The sequence below is a fragment of the Telmatherina bonti genome (genome assembly GCF_933228915.1).
Source record: "Telmatherina bonti genome assembly, chromosome: 1".
NCBI lineage: Eukaryota > Metazoa > Chordata > Actinopteri > Atheriniformes > Telmatherinidae > Telmatherina > Telmatherina bonti.
This window is the reverse complement of record NC_136619.1, coordinates 32,600,013-32,613,714: the sequence shown is the minus strand read 5'-3', so window position 1 is coordinate 32,613,714 and position 13,702 is coordinate 32,600,013. Positions and strand designations below refer to the sequence as shown.

Here is a 13,702-nt window from a genome sequence, read left to right as displayed (position 1 = left end):
GGACCAGAACGGTGACATTTCATGTAAAAAGTGACATTTTAGCAGAAAGAAGAGGAAGAAAAAAGCCCAGTTCTACCTCCTCTTAGCTTTTTCCACCCTTGGTGTTAGCTGTCTTTTTTACACTTTAGCCCTGTCCTGTGTTTTTAATGAGTCGGTTAATTGGCCTCTTTAGTGATGTGAAGCAGCAGCAGCTGGATCCATGTTTCTGACCTACATGTTCTTGTATCTATGCTTGTCATTTCTGCAACTTCTGTGCACACAAACACACAGACTTCACACAGGAGGAGGTAGAAAGAAAGAAGCCCGTCAGATTGCGGTCCTGAGCTGAGTCTGCAGCGTGTCGGCTCCTGCCTGAGGCTGTAGGTCACTGACAGCCAGTTGTTGGGCAGCTTGAATTACTCAAGCAGATGTGTAGCTGTGCTCACATATAATCTTAAGAACTCAGTGGCTGTTCTTTTATTGCCTCCTTCATTGATCTGAGCTCAGGCCACACAGATGAAAAAGCATCCTTTTCTTTAAAGACAAAGAAGATAGCAGAATGCTTTGACAAGCTTTAAAGCATTCAGAATGATTCATGCCAACCAAACCTTCTCTGTGTTGGTCTTTTGTTAACTTTGATGGTTCTGTTTCCTCCTGACTGAGGTACAGCTGCTGGGAAAGCAGCTTTATCCTATTTACAGCACAGCTTAAGAGACTCACATCCATCTTGGTTCTTCAGAACACAGATGGTCAGGTGACCTGATTTGGCTTTCAGATGATTTTATATCCCCTCCTAACTTCTTCTGAAGTTTTAAAGTTTCATTACCCGAAGAATGGAAAATTTATCATTTATTAAACTTTAATTTACTATATACGTTTTGTATATAAGCAGAACTTATTATACAAACAGTAAAGCTGCCCTCACAGTGGATTTCACATTGTTTTGGGGAAGAACAATTTTGGAGTGAGTTCATCTTCCAGCTATTATCATATCTCTTTGCCAACTATGCTGTGCCCTGTTAAATGTGAAATGTGAGATAAATTCCTCAAGGTTACTCAGACATGTCGCACAGCATATTAGTATATGATATCAACTCAAACTGACTTACTTTTATTGGATGTAGTATACGCCCCTCCCCAAACACACACATTTGTTTATGTGGTTAAACTACAAATGTGTCAGATAAAAACCCAACAAATGATTTTGCCCGGTGGATGACTTTATAGCTTCATTGTCTTTTAACAAACCTAAAATAGGAAAAAATAAAAAATAAATAAAATAAAATTTTCTGAATAATGGAAGCATGAAAAGCGAAAAAGGATTTCATTTGTTTAGTCATACTTCCTCCTCTATTTTCAGTCTTATGTTAATTTTGTTTGTTCACTTCTCTGTTTGCATGTAGTGAAGACAAAGATGTGGTTGACCACAACAAAGCTCAGAGACAAGGTTACAGAAGAGTTGCTGCTGCTGCTTAATCATGCAATACAATCTTGGTCTAAAGCATCATACAGGCATCGTTATTGAGGCAGGGCCTCAGCACACAGTCGACTGTTTGAACTGCACACATTCTTGGACCCGAAAGTGGGAGTTGAATGAATTCACATAGTCCGTTGTGCAGAATGAGGCAGAGACAAAGCCAGACAGTGTTGGGTTTGTCACAAACTGCAAAAACTACATTTATGTATGGTTAAAAAAAAAAAAAAAGACCGGCAGATGAAAAGTTAATCATTTTGCAGGGCTTTAGGTCTCAACATAATTTTCATTTTCCAATTATTTCTTTCATTTTATATTCATATAACAACTTTATTAACAGCAACAGCCTAAAGTCTACAGTTATAGCAGAGGCAGATGGCTGCCTGTCCTGAGCCGGGTTCTGCCGGAGGTTTCCTTCCTGTTAAAAGGGAGTTTTTTCCTTCCCAATGTCGCCAGTGTGCTTGCTCAGGATGGGAGATTGAGTTGGACTCAACTCAATCTGTTGGTTTCCTTATATAGGCTATTATGAATTGGCCTTCATTATGTTTTCCCCTCTGTCTGTAAAGCGTCTTGAGATGGCATTGCCGTGATTTGACGCTATATAAATAAAGTTGAATTGAATTGAATTGAATTGAATTGAATTGAATTGAATTGAATTATAATATAATGGTCAAGATGTGGATCTGGATGATGTAGATCTTGATGTAGTTCTTCAGCTGACTCCTCTCATCTTCTGTCTGGGTCGTCTTGTGATGAAGGTCTATTCTCCTCATCAATGGATGGCAATAAAGGAGATTTTTCCAGATTATTGTTCATGTGCACAGGGAAGATATTGTGGGAACTTATATTCCCAGACCCTCTCAGACCCTCTCATTCTCAGACCCTCCACAACAAATAGTCAGTTTTCAGAGAAAAATCTCATTTTACAAGAAGCAACGGAGACAAACAAAATGTGATACTTAATGATACTTCATTAATCTCAATGGGAAATAAAAGGATAAACATTTACCATCTCTGTATTTGGAGGTACTTAGAAGGTAGACTGTGGAAAATATATTTTTATTTGTCACGTCTAGCCCACGAGATGTCAGCGGGTCAAAAAATAAAATAAGTGCATATTTTTAAAAAAAAAATAATTGTAGATTTTATATTTCTTCTTGGTATTTGTCAAAAAATAAATAAAGAATTGCTTTTCCATGACAGAATGAAAAAACTTTATTTTCATGAAGAACATTACAACAGCGGCATCTGAAACAGCATCTGAAAAAAGCAGGAAGTAGAATAAAACAAGACAAATACTTTGTTGGAATAAATAAATATAAAATATCAAGAATAAAATAGAAATTACACACAAAGGCAGCGATCAAACAGACTTCACAGATTAAGCAGAGTAAATGCAGGTGTTTCCATACTCTCACAGACCAGCTGTTGTTTGTGGGATTTCCAACTAACTTCTTTTGATGTTCAAAGAGGTGCAGTGTTTCTTATCATCAAAATGTCAAATACAAGCTCAGACCAACATGAACCCATTTAACTAAGTCCTGTACACTCAAGGACACAGGCACAAATCCAACCCCTCAAGGTCTGGAGTGTATTGTTTACCATTTTCCTACTATGTTGTGGCTTTTGTATTACCCTGACCTGGCACGTAACCAGCTCACACTGCCTATAAAGAGAAGGTGTAGGCAGCTTTCTAGCATTTACACCCATCAGGTTTCAGCGGCAGCACTCAGGTTGTTTTAACTCCTCATTCTTATGGATCTGATCTCTGCTTGCGAACGGACGATGACTCCTGTAGGTCTGGATGCTGCGGTTGCAGACTTGGTTTCCATGTCATTAAACGCCACCACTGGCTCATCATCTGGAATCCCCATGGCGACAAGAGCCCTCATGCTGCTTGTCTGTTTGCTGATGGTTGCCTGGAGTCACAGACACAGGAAAACTGTCCCAGGTAGGTTCAGTGTTTAATTCTACATTTTGCACTGAGTTTGATACAAGATGAAATTCATTGTCATTTTTTGTCATTGATTGCAACAGGCCCTTCTTTCTGTCTGGGTTTGGGGCCACTTCTGTCATATCTGAGATTTATCTGGACTGGTATTGGCACAGCGAGTAACTACTACAACGCCAAGTATGGAGACATTGTCAGAGTCTGGATCAATGGAGAGGAGACCCTCATACTCAGCGGGTTTGTTTGTTTGAAGATTTATTAATGTTGGCATTATAAACAAACAGCAAACAAGTCAGTCAAGGTGTAAAAAAAAAAAAATCTGTATCCTTTTTCACCAGGGTGTCTGCAGTGCATCATGTTCTGAAGAACGGGAACTATACTTCTCGTTTTGGGAGCAAGCAGGGACTTTGCTGTATTGGCATGAATGAGAAAGGCATCATATTCAACAACAATGTAGCTCTGTGGAAAAAGATCCGCGCCTACTTCACCAGAGGTAACACATGAAACCTTAAACCATGTTAAGATGTTACCGGTTTGAATATAATATCAGCATAAATCACAAAACGCTCTCTGTGTTAGCCCTAACAGGACCAAATTTACAGCAGACGGTGGAAGTCTGTTTGTCTTCCACACAAACTCACCTGGACAACCTGGACAGTTTGGCTCATGTGGACGTCCTCAGTTTGTTGCGCTGCACAGTGGTCGACATCTCCAACAGACTCTTCCTGGGCGTGCCTGTTAATGGTGAATGCATTTCATGCACATCGTAAATAAAGATTTTCCAAACTCAAATGAGGAATCTGTGACACTGTAAACAAATCTGACTGCTGGGTTGTGTTTTTTCATGTACGATGAGCAGAGAAAGAGCTGCTGCTGAAGATTCAGAAGTATTTTGATACGTGGCAGACTGTCCTGATCAAACCAGACATCTACTTCAAGTTTGGCTGGATCCATCAGAGGCACAAGAGTGCAGCGTGAGTGACTCCATCATTATGTTTGATGCTATGCTTCCTTATACAGGAGCCTCCTTTTAAGGGATTTATTTATTTTAGAAAAAGATAAACATAAAAATGGCTCGAGTTAAGAGGTGTTTATCTGTTACCTTATAGCCAGGAGCTGCAAGATGCCATAGAAAGTCTTGTTGAACAGAAAAGGAGAGCTATCGAACAGGCAGATAAGCTGGACAACATCAACTTCGCAGCAGAACTCATATTTGCACAAGTAAGTCTTCTAATGCCAGGATCTCCTTCCTTTTTGTTTTTCCAACCACCAGTTAGTTAGTTACATTGATGCCTGTGTGTGTTTCCAGAGCCATGGCGAGCTTTCTGCTGAGAATGTGAGGCAGTCCGTGCTGGAGATGGTGATCGCAGCACCAGACACTCTGTCCATCAGCCTCTTTTTCATGCTGCTGCTCCTTAAACAGAATCCACATGTTGAGCTGCAGCTGCTGGAGGAAATAGACGCTGTCGTAGGTAAGCAGCTTGGAGAATAAAAACACTAATCAAACATAGACAAGGTCAAGTTGTGTCTGCCGATGTTGCATGGCTTGCATTTCAAAAGCAGTCGGGGCAGCTGTCATCTTTGGAAACAGCTATTAACAAAAAAAAAAAAAGAGAGAGAAAAAAGGGGCCTTACCACATTATAATATGATAGTTTATTACAAAAACAGGGACGGTATCATGTTATAGCATAACATTTTGTTGTGAAAATGATGAATATAAATCATATCTGTTTCTAAATGAGGAAAATTTGCATGCAGTAGGCTAGAGAAACATCTAATTCACAAGCAGGGTACATTAAGATGTACATTAAGTTGTACCCTGCTTCGTTCTTGGCTGAGGCAAGGAGAGAATGTATATTGGTGAAGCTTGGAGGATACCGAGGCACCCGCCACTCACTCTTGCCCCCTTAAATTAAACAGGACTATGTCTTTGTGTCACGTTGGCAGCTTAATTCTCCCTGTCCCAGCGCCAATATAATTGTAACTCTTGTTTTCAGAAGACAGCTTGGCCATAAGTATAACCACTGGTACATGTTGGTACAGGTACAATAAAATATCACATTATATTGAAATAACGTCCATTTTCTTCTTTTTTTTTTTTTTATTTGCGTAGCACATATGATTTCTGAATGGTTCTATATTTTTGGGACAAGTGTGTTTGTGCTGTTTTCAACAGTCTGTTGAGAACGGAACGCTTTTTATTTACCAGAACAAAAACAGTAAAAACTAAACAAGATCTGTTTCAGAATCATTGCTTGTTTGATGCATTAAACAGAGGCATGAAAAAAAGAAAACCAGACTATGATCTCGCTGCAGGTGAGAGGCAGCTCCAGAACGAGGACCTTCAGAAGTTGCAGGTGCTGGAGAGCTTCATCAAGGAATGCCTGCGCTTTCACCCAGTGGTGGACTTCACCATGCGTCGAGCCCTCTCTGATGACATCATAGAAGGCTACAGAGTACCGAAGGGCACAAATATAATACTAAACACTGGTCGCATGCACAGGACAGAGTTTTTCCACAAAGCCAATGAATTTAGTCTGGAGAACTTCCAAAAAAATGTGAGTACGGGGTTAAGTATTTCAACTTAAAGCAACACAGGAACTTAGAAAGTACACAAACATAGTCAGAGATCAGTTTTTCTAATTTAGTTGTTAAATATGAGAAATATTCACTCATCTTTTTCAAGGTTCAAAATGTCATTGTTTTAAAATTTACATTTGTCATCCCTGCTTCCCTCTCTGGTTAGAAGTGAGTGTTTCTGGCTACATAATGCTATGCCCCTCTTTAAACCAGCTGTACTGTTTGAATATAGAGACAAACTTTAGTTGTACTAATGATATAGATGAGAGTTAAAATATTCACATCCTTTACCTGGTGAAGATTAATCTTTTATAAAGTTAATAAAAAGTGTTTTTCAAGCAATCTAAATACCTCTTTCATCTGCCCTTCTTCTGCATGCTGCCGCCCTCTTCCAGGCTCCTCGACGTTATTTCCAGCCGTTTGGTTCAGGCCCTCGCGCCTGCGTAGGCAAACACATCGCCATGGTGATGATGAAATCCATCTTGGTGACGCTGCTCTCGCAGTACTCTGTCTGCCCCCACGAGGGCTTGACCCTGGACTGCCTCCCACAGACCAACAACCTTTCCCAGCAGCCTGTAGAACACCATCCAGACTCTGAACACCTCAGCATGACATTCTTACCCAGACAGAGAAGAAACTGGCGAACCTAACAGTCCCTATACTTTTAAATACATTATATACATATGATCTTCATTCATTCATTTATCTAATGATTGTACAAAGCAAACTTGTTTTCATGTTGTTGTGCATAACCTGTGTTTCTACTGACTTGTGCATTGTGTAAAATGTAAGTTTCTGCATACTGTTGAAGTAAATGTAAATTATTATGACAAAGTTATGGGTTGTGTCTTCTTTCTTTGATTTTGAAAAATACTTTGGCTGGAAAAAAAAGTTTAACTGTTTCCCAAACTTTAAAGAAAACACTAATTATTTAAATTATTTGAACACTATTGTTAACAGAGTATTAGGAGTAAGTCAATTCAACTTGACCCTTCAATACTGAGAGTACCATATTTTGATGCATGCAGCTTTTTAACCCGGGACACCCCCTCATGGTAAAAGAAAAAAAAAAAAATTGGTTGAAAACCCCTGGTACATAAAACCTGATACTTGTCTTCTGCCCCCTGGTGGATACCTTTTGCGTAACAATATTTCTGACATTACAGTGTAATAAACCACACATATTAAATTATTGTCCTAATTCACTTATTTATAAAATTTAATTAAACAAGCAGTTTCCAAAGAAAAAAACCCACTTAATTTTCTACCCTTCCTCTCTAAGGTCAGGCTACAAAAGGTGTGTTGTGATTTATACACAGACAATGTGGACAGAAGAGCTTTACGAAGAGAAGAAGCTGTGGATTATTTATCAAGTGTAAAAATAAAATGAATAAGTAAACAAGTAAAGTTCATCACTAGTTGTGATGAACTAGTGACCTGTCCTGTACCCTGCCTCATGCCCTGAGTCTCAAATGGACAAAGCAGTAGAGAAAATGACAGAATGAATGAAACGTCAAATAAAACCTTTCAAAGAGGATGTAAAGCAATACAGGTGCACGGTAATTTGATACACTGAGAACAAATAAAACAAAACTAAATGAAAATAGTGTGAAACTAGTAAAACTGTTCAATACAAACTTTAAGATCCACAAATAAAAGAGCTTCTTGTGTTTGCATATACTGGTCATGAGAGGGCACTACAGCATATGACAAGGTTGTTGTGTTTTTTCTTCAGCCTAAATAAAGTAACCAACATGTTCAGTTTCTCTTCCTCTGGGCAAATCTGCAACAAAATTTCACACACATGCTTCAATCTATATTATTTTAACTCTCAAAAAACACCACATCCACTTAAGGGATGACGTGGAACAATTAGAGAAGCTCTTCTTACAAATATTATTGATTAATAATGTGTTTGAAAGATGAGAAAAGAAAAGATGCTCATTCCGAGTGAGGATATGAGATCAAACAGGGATTGTTCGTGTGAGAGTTTCAGCTATGAAGTACATTAGTTCAGAGATGTCAGTCTGAGATGTGAGACAGCAAAACATCTAGAAAAAGATGCACAGTCTCAATCCTACTGACACGAAGCCTCCTGGGACCTGCTTGTGCTGATTATATTGAGATGGGGGAAAGAAAACAGACACAAGTGCTTGGTGCGCTAATCAGTATCCGCAACGAACTGTTTTACCACATCAGCAGCAAGTTTACAGACTGTGTTGAAAACTGTGTTAGTTCTGTGTAAGGTGTTATCTCTGCTCGTGTGCATAAAATTGGTGTCGTGAGTGCGTGAGCTGTTGCTTTTTTCCATTGTTTATGTGCAAATAAAAACTCTTTGTAGGCGTCTTGGAGCCAAACAAATGATTACATTCTCATTAACCTCACTACATCAGTCCTCCTCTTTGCTATAATTAGCCTCACAAGCACGACAGCAGTCCTGAAGGCACATTTTACCAGGGGAACACTCATCCTCAAAACAATCTTCATCATATCTGTAAAAAAGAATTTAGTCATTAAAAATCCAGGAATACTGAGAAACAGATTGGATGAAGAGGTTACTGTTCATCCAGATACACTATAAAATAACTAGAAAATAATTACTACTAATTAAGAAACAGCCTGTTTGTCAACCACATTGTCAACCTGTTCACTTGGTGAGTTCCTGCCATGCTGCCAGTTTACAACTCAAAATCCCTGAATGCCTCAATTGTCAGTATAGTTGTGCTTTGAGATGAATGGAATCATAAAAAACAGAGAAGAAGAAGGAGGAGTACGAGGTGGCGATTTAAGTTGCAAATGAATAGACTAGTAGATTTGTATTAGTTGATGTGCCATTTCCCAACAACAGCTGACAAACGTGTTAACACTTACTATCGGGTACAAGACTAGCTTCAGGGTGACAGGGTGCTGTAATTATCACTTCCTCACTGTGGGGCCTTAATACTGCCACTGTCAGTCATTGTCAATATCTATCTATCTATCTATCTATCTATCTATCTATCTATCTATCTATCTATCTATCTATCTATCTATCTATCTATCTATCTATCTATCTATCTATCTATCTATCTATCTATCTATCTATCTATCTATCTATCTATCTATCTATCGGAGGGTGTATTGTGTTAATATGGTGTAATGTCTACACCAAGTTGAGGTTCCTTAATTCTTGTCCCAGACTATGATGATGACTTAATGATCACCCAAGAAGCCAAAATTACTTTCCATAGAAGATATTAAGGCTGAAAAGTTTCCTGAGTGTCTTCACAGTGAATAATAAAAATAACAGAAAACACACGGCTCTAAACTGAGGGATGCCAGGCATCTGCTGAATAGATCTGTGGTAACATTCACTTTGTGTGTATAACTGGGGGCTGCAGTGTATGTGTGTGCATGCGTGGGAAGGTATTACTCATGTTGTGGGGACACAAATCTGTTGACAAAGTCACACAACAGGGACTTGTCTTCCACAATGAGACACAAAGCATCCCCATAATGTGGATCATAAAATGTAAAGGTGAAGAAAAGTTTTAGGAGTTAGATCTGAGCTCAGATCAGGGGCTGTGTTGCGCAATCAGTTCAAACTCACTGATATGGCGCATTTTTAATGACACATGTAGAGTTCAATTCTTAAATAAAAGAATGTAAGAGAAAACTACATTTAGAGTAATGAAGTTACTGAAATTAGGTCAATGTGACTATTTCTGTTTCTGTATGTTTGTATATGTGTTAATTTGTTTAATAATTCTTAATAATTTAGGCGGAGTTTAAGGTTACTCTAATTGGTGCCAATAGAAACTGGATGAAAGTGCTATAAAAGAATAGTCGCACAAGCTTTAGCGTGTTAAGTCATTTGGGAAAAGCATTTAAGTAGAAATTGGAAACAAACTGGTTTCAAACTGTCACAGATGCTTTTACCATGAAGAACGTTGTTTCATGATATATGTTTTAATATAAGTTTTCTTACTGAAAAGAATAACTTGCATTAAAAATATTTTGGATTTTCTGTAAAGTTTATGGTATCCTAAATGTTAACTTTGATGCAGTTTCTTATCTCCTTTTTTTTTTTTTTTTTTTTTTTTTAAAAGTCCATGTGCCTTCATTTGTGGTTTTTGTAACTCACATGTTGAATATTTTCCATTTCCATTCATCTATTTTGACTTCAATATGACAGATTTATAGAGGCAAGATGCTAGACAGCTTTTAAAATAACCCCGACGTAAAAGCCTTGCAGCTGTTATACTGTCCTGATTGACAATCTGATTGATTACATACTGATTACACCCTTCACGCACACACATGCAAACGCACACACACACACACTTGCATGTTATGTCGTGCTAAAATTCTCAAATGCCAGTGGCCATACTGTCTCTCTCTTTAAGTCCCCTGCTGGATTAGTGCATCATTAAAAGAGAGCATTGGTTGTCATGGAAACATCTACCAGAAAGGAAAAACTGGCAAAGTACTCATCTCTACATTGTAGAAACACCGTCAATGTGGATTACACCTCCCACAGTTTGCAATGACACAGGCCTTTTTTCTTTTTCGCACGTTTCTCTGCCTCACTACCTATACACCACATATGTCAGGTTTTTTCATAGTTACAAAATAAAAGTGAGGAAGAAAAAAAGGTCACCCAGATCCTGCATAGAAAATCTATCATGAGGCTGTCCTGTCTGAAGGAGCCTGGTCTGGAAGGCTCTCTGTCAGTAAGGGCACTGGATCAAAGGCCAACTTTCACTTCGCAGCTCTTTCATGCTGCTTACTTTACAAAGTCAGCTCATTTGTTTCCCATTGAACATCAGAAGAGACTGATGGCACTCATCATTACAGGAAGTGCTTCTGCTTGTTCCTATTATTATTATTATTATTATTATTTCAGTCCCTCTTATCTGCTTGCTTTCAAAACAAGCCCGTCTGGAGGTTTCAGAGTTTTCACGCAGCTTATCAACACAGAGCTCCATCAAACCCAAACCGCTGTTGGGTTTGGCTGAGACGGAGAGTTATGTCTATTATGTTCATTTCTGCTTCAGAACCACATACTCTCTTCTGAAACTAGGAGGTGTGTGCATTAAGTGGAGATGTCATGTGCATCGCGAATGAATCAATTCTTTTGAAAGCTCTCAACATCCTTGCCTCTACAAACAGTTTGTTGGTGAGCCGCTGAGTGACATCATGGCAGTCCAACATGCTCGATTTACATTAATATTTCAATGGCAGAAAGCTTTTCTTGGATGCAAATACTGTGAGTTTGATCAAAATGTTTAACAAAATTTGCTCTGATGTCCCTCAGGCTGATTCTATTTTTATGTGTAGTTTTTTATTTTTCTGTCTTTTTCCTGTCATTTAAAAAAATCTTGCACTGTAGTGTTTATATGGGTACATATTATTTTTAATATTATTAATATTATTAGTAGTAGTCGTAGAAGTGGTAGTAGTAGTAGTAGTAGTAATATCAAGTATCATCATTATTATTATCTCTGCAAATCTACTCAGCTGCTCTACCGTAACTTTAAATATAATGACTGTAACACTGTTTTTTTTTCATTTACTTGCCAGATTTTAACAACTTCACCACCAAATAGTGATGAAGGGTGATGAAGATGTTGAACTATAATTAAAATTACAGACCCCCTCTTGCAACAGCACTGAGATTGCTTTCACCTCCCAGCAAAGACACAGTTATCATTAATGTCAGTGAAAGCACGAAGGTGCTGCTGATGATGCCTGCGTCAAAACTAAATTTCTGATGTTTAGTCAAAAGGCTCCTGTGTAGAAAAATAGACAGTGTGAACTGTCTATTTCTCATAATAATTTGTTCTGTTTCAGTTTATAATTTTTGGTTATTTTAACAGGCTGATGCACTCTGTCAAAGAAATGTACTGTAGACTAACATTATGCTCTCTGTCTCAGACAAAATAGCACTTCTATTTATGCCCACACAGCCCACGCACTCACTCTCCATTTCTCATCAGGTCAAAGGAAAATACAGCTTTATTGGGAGGATCAAACAAGCTTGGCTTGTTGTTATTGCTGGCATCTGTTTTGCCTCTGCATTATTGCAGAAGAAAGTCATCATGGCAGTCAGGCTTGCAACATTTGCACACAGTGTCAAAGATAAGTGAGCCTTGGGCAGTGGGAAGGAGGGCCAATGCCATCTGGTGCCCGGTGTTCCTGCTGAGCAACAGTGAGCGCCACACCTGGGATGATGGTAACGCCTGCAACTGTTCTAGGACCACCAACTGGACTCCCACCTGCCCCCACACACCACACAGCCTTATTTCTGTTTCACAAAAAGTAACCCAAGTTAATTAAAACTGGGACCAACCCTGGGATCATTTTACACATTTTATGTCAGAAGTATATCATGCCTATGAAAATGATTTCATAAAATATTTTTCACATTTTACTTTTTTTATTATTTTTATAGGCTTGTACTTATTTCCTGTTTCCTGTTTTCAGCTGGGAGGAAAAAGTGACACCTCCACTATAAGCTGTATAAGTTGTGTCTTTGTTATATTGCCTCCTCTTTTAAAGATTATTATGTTTGCTGTGATCACCAAAACTTCTTGAAAATTTAATGCCAACTGTGCTTCAGATGCTTGAATGTGGCTGTCTCTGCTAAATGGCAATTGGCTGACAACTTTGCCAATGTCATACACTATATCAGGTCCTTTATAGAATAACAAAATGTAAAGTAAAAAAATACAGATTGCTGGACTATGAGAGAATTAAAAAGATAAAAGATGCTTTCAGTTCTTTGGAACTGATAGAAACTGCAGATGTGTAAAACTGTAAAGCGGTGGGTAAAGATTTTGCCTTTTTTTTAAATAAAAAAAAAAGCTACATTAAATGCAGATATAGAAATAAAGAAATGTGCATATGCCATAGAGCCTGAAAAAAAAAAAATTATTATTATTATTATTATTATTATTATTATTATTATTATTATTATTATTATTATCATCATCATCATCATCATCATCATCATTATTATTATTGTTATTATTATTATTATAGTTGTTGTTGTTATTATTATCATTATTATTATTGTTATTATTATTATACTAATAATAATAATTATTGTTATATTTTTTCATCGTAAAATAACAGTTGTTTGATATAAGACAGAGCTTTGTGTTAAAAACTAAGGTAGCAGATGTACATTCAGTTTCTAACATAAAGTCTTTGTACAATTTATTTGTTTAGTTATTTTTTCATACAACCATTGCCTTCTCTCTTATATAAGTTTTAGCCATTAAAAACTAAATCTGTCATATCAAAGATAGATAGTGTGAAGACGATATGGGAAGCCTTCAGTTGTCAGGCCCATCTCTTAAAACACCAGCTCCCAGTCTGGGTTCAGGAAGCAGACAACCTCTCTACTTTTACAATAAGGTTTAAAACTTTACTTTAAGCTTATTGCTTGGGTGACCCGTAGCCATCCCTTTAGTTACTGTACTGTTATTTATTTTTCTAAATATACAAAAATATGACATTTCTAGTCATATAAGTTAATGACTTGGCTTTTTTTCTTTTTCAGCAGCTACCCTTTAGTTTACAGTTATGTTGCTGATGACCCTCTCTCCTGTCCCCTCCACCCCAACTGGTTGAAACAGATGTCTGTCCCCCTTTGTTTGATGATTCTGCTGGAGGTTTTGCTTCCTGTTAAAAGGGACCCCCCCCTCATTATTACAATGGATTTGTTTCCATC

At 37.8% G+C, this 13,702-nt stretch overlaps 1 protein-coding gene across 1 annotated transcript; it reads left to right on the top strand.

The window, feature by feature from the left end:
- Nucleotides 1–2,729: 2,729 nt before the first annotated feature.
- On the top strand, nucleotides 2,730–6,635 carry cyp19a1a (cytochrome P450, family 19, subfamily A, polypeptide 1a; the record flags this gene model as incomplete). Its single annotated transcript, XM_079244229.1, is given in 11 exon segments — nucleotides 2,730–3,404; nucleotides 3,491–3,641; nucleotides 3,743–3,897; nucleotides 3,984–4,157; nucleotides 4,160–4,209; nucleotides 4,212–4,256; nucleotides 4,260–4,378; nucleotides 4,514–4,625; nucleotides 4,714–4,876; nucleotides 5,722–5,963; nucleotides 6,381–6,635. Coding segments are annotated over 11 exon segments (1,662 nt in total). The 5' UTR covers nucleotides 2,730–3,208.
- Nucleotides 6,636–13,702: the final 7,067 nt, after the last annotated feature.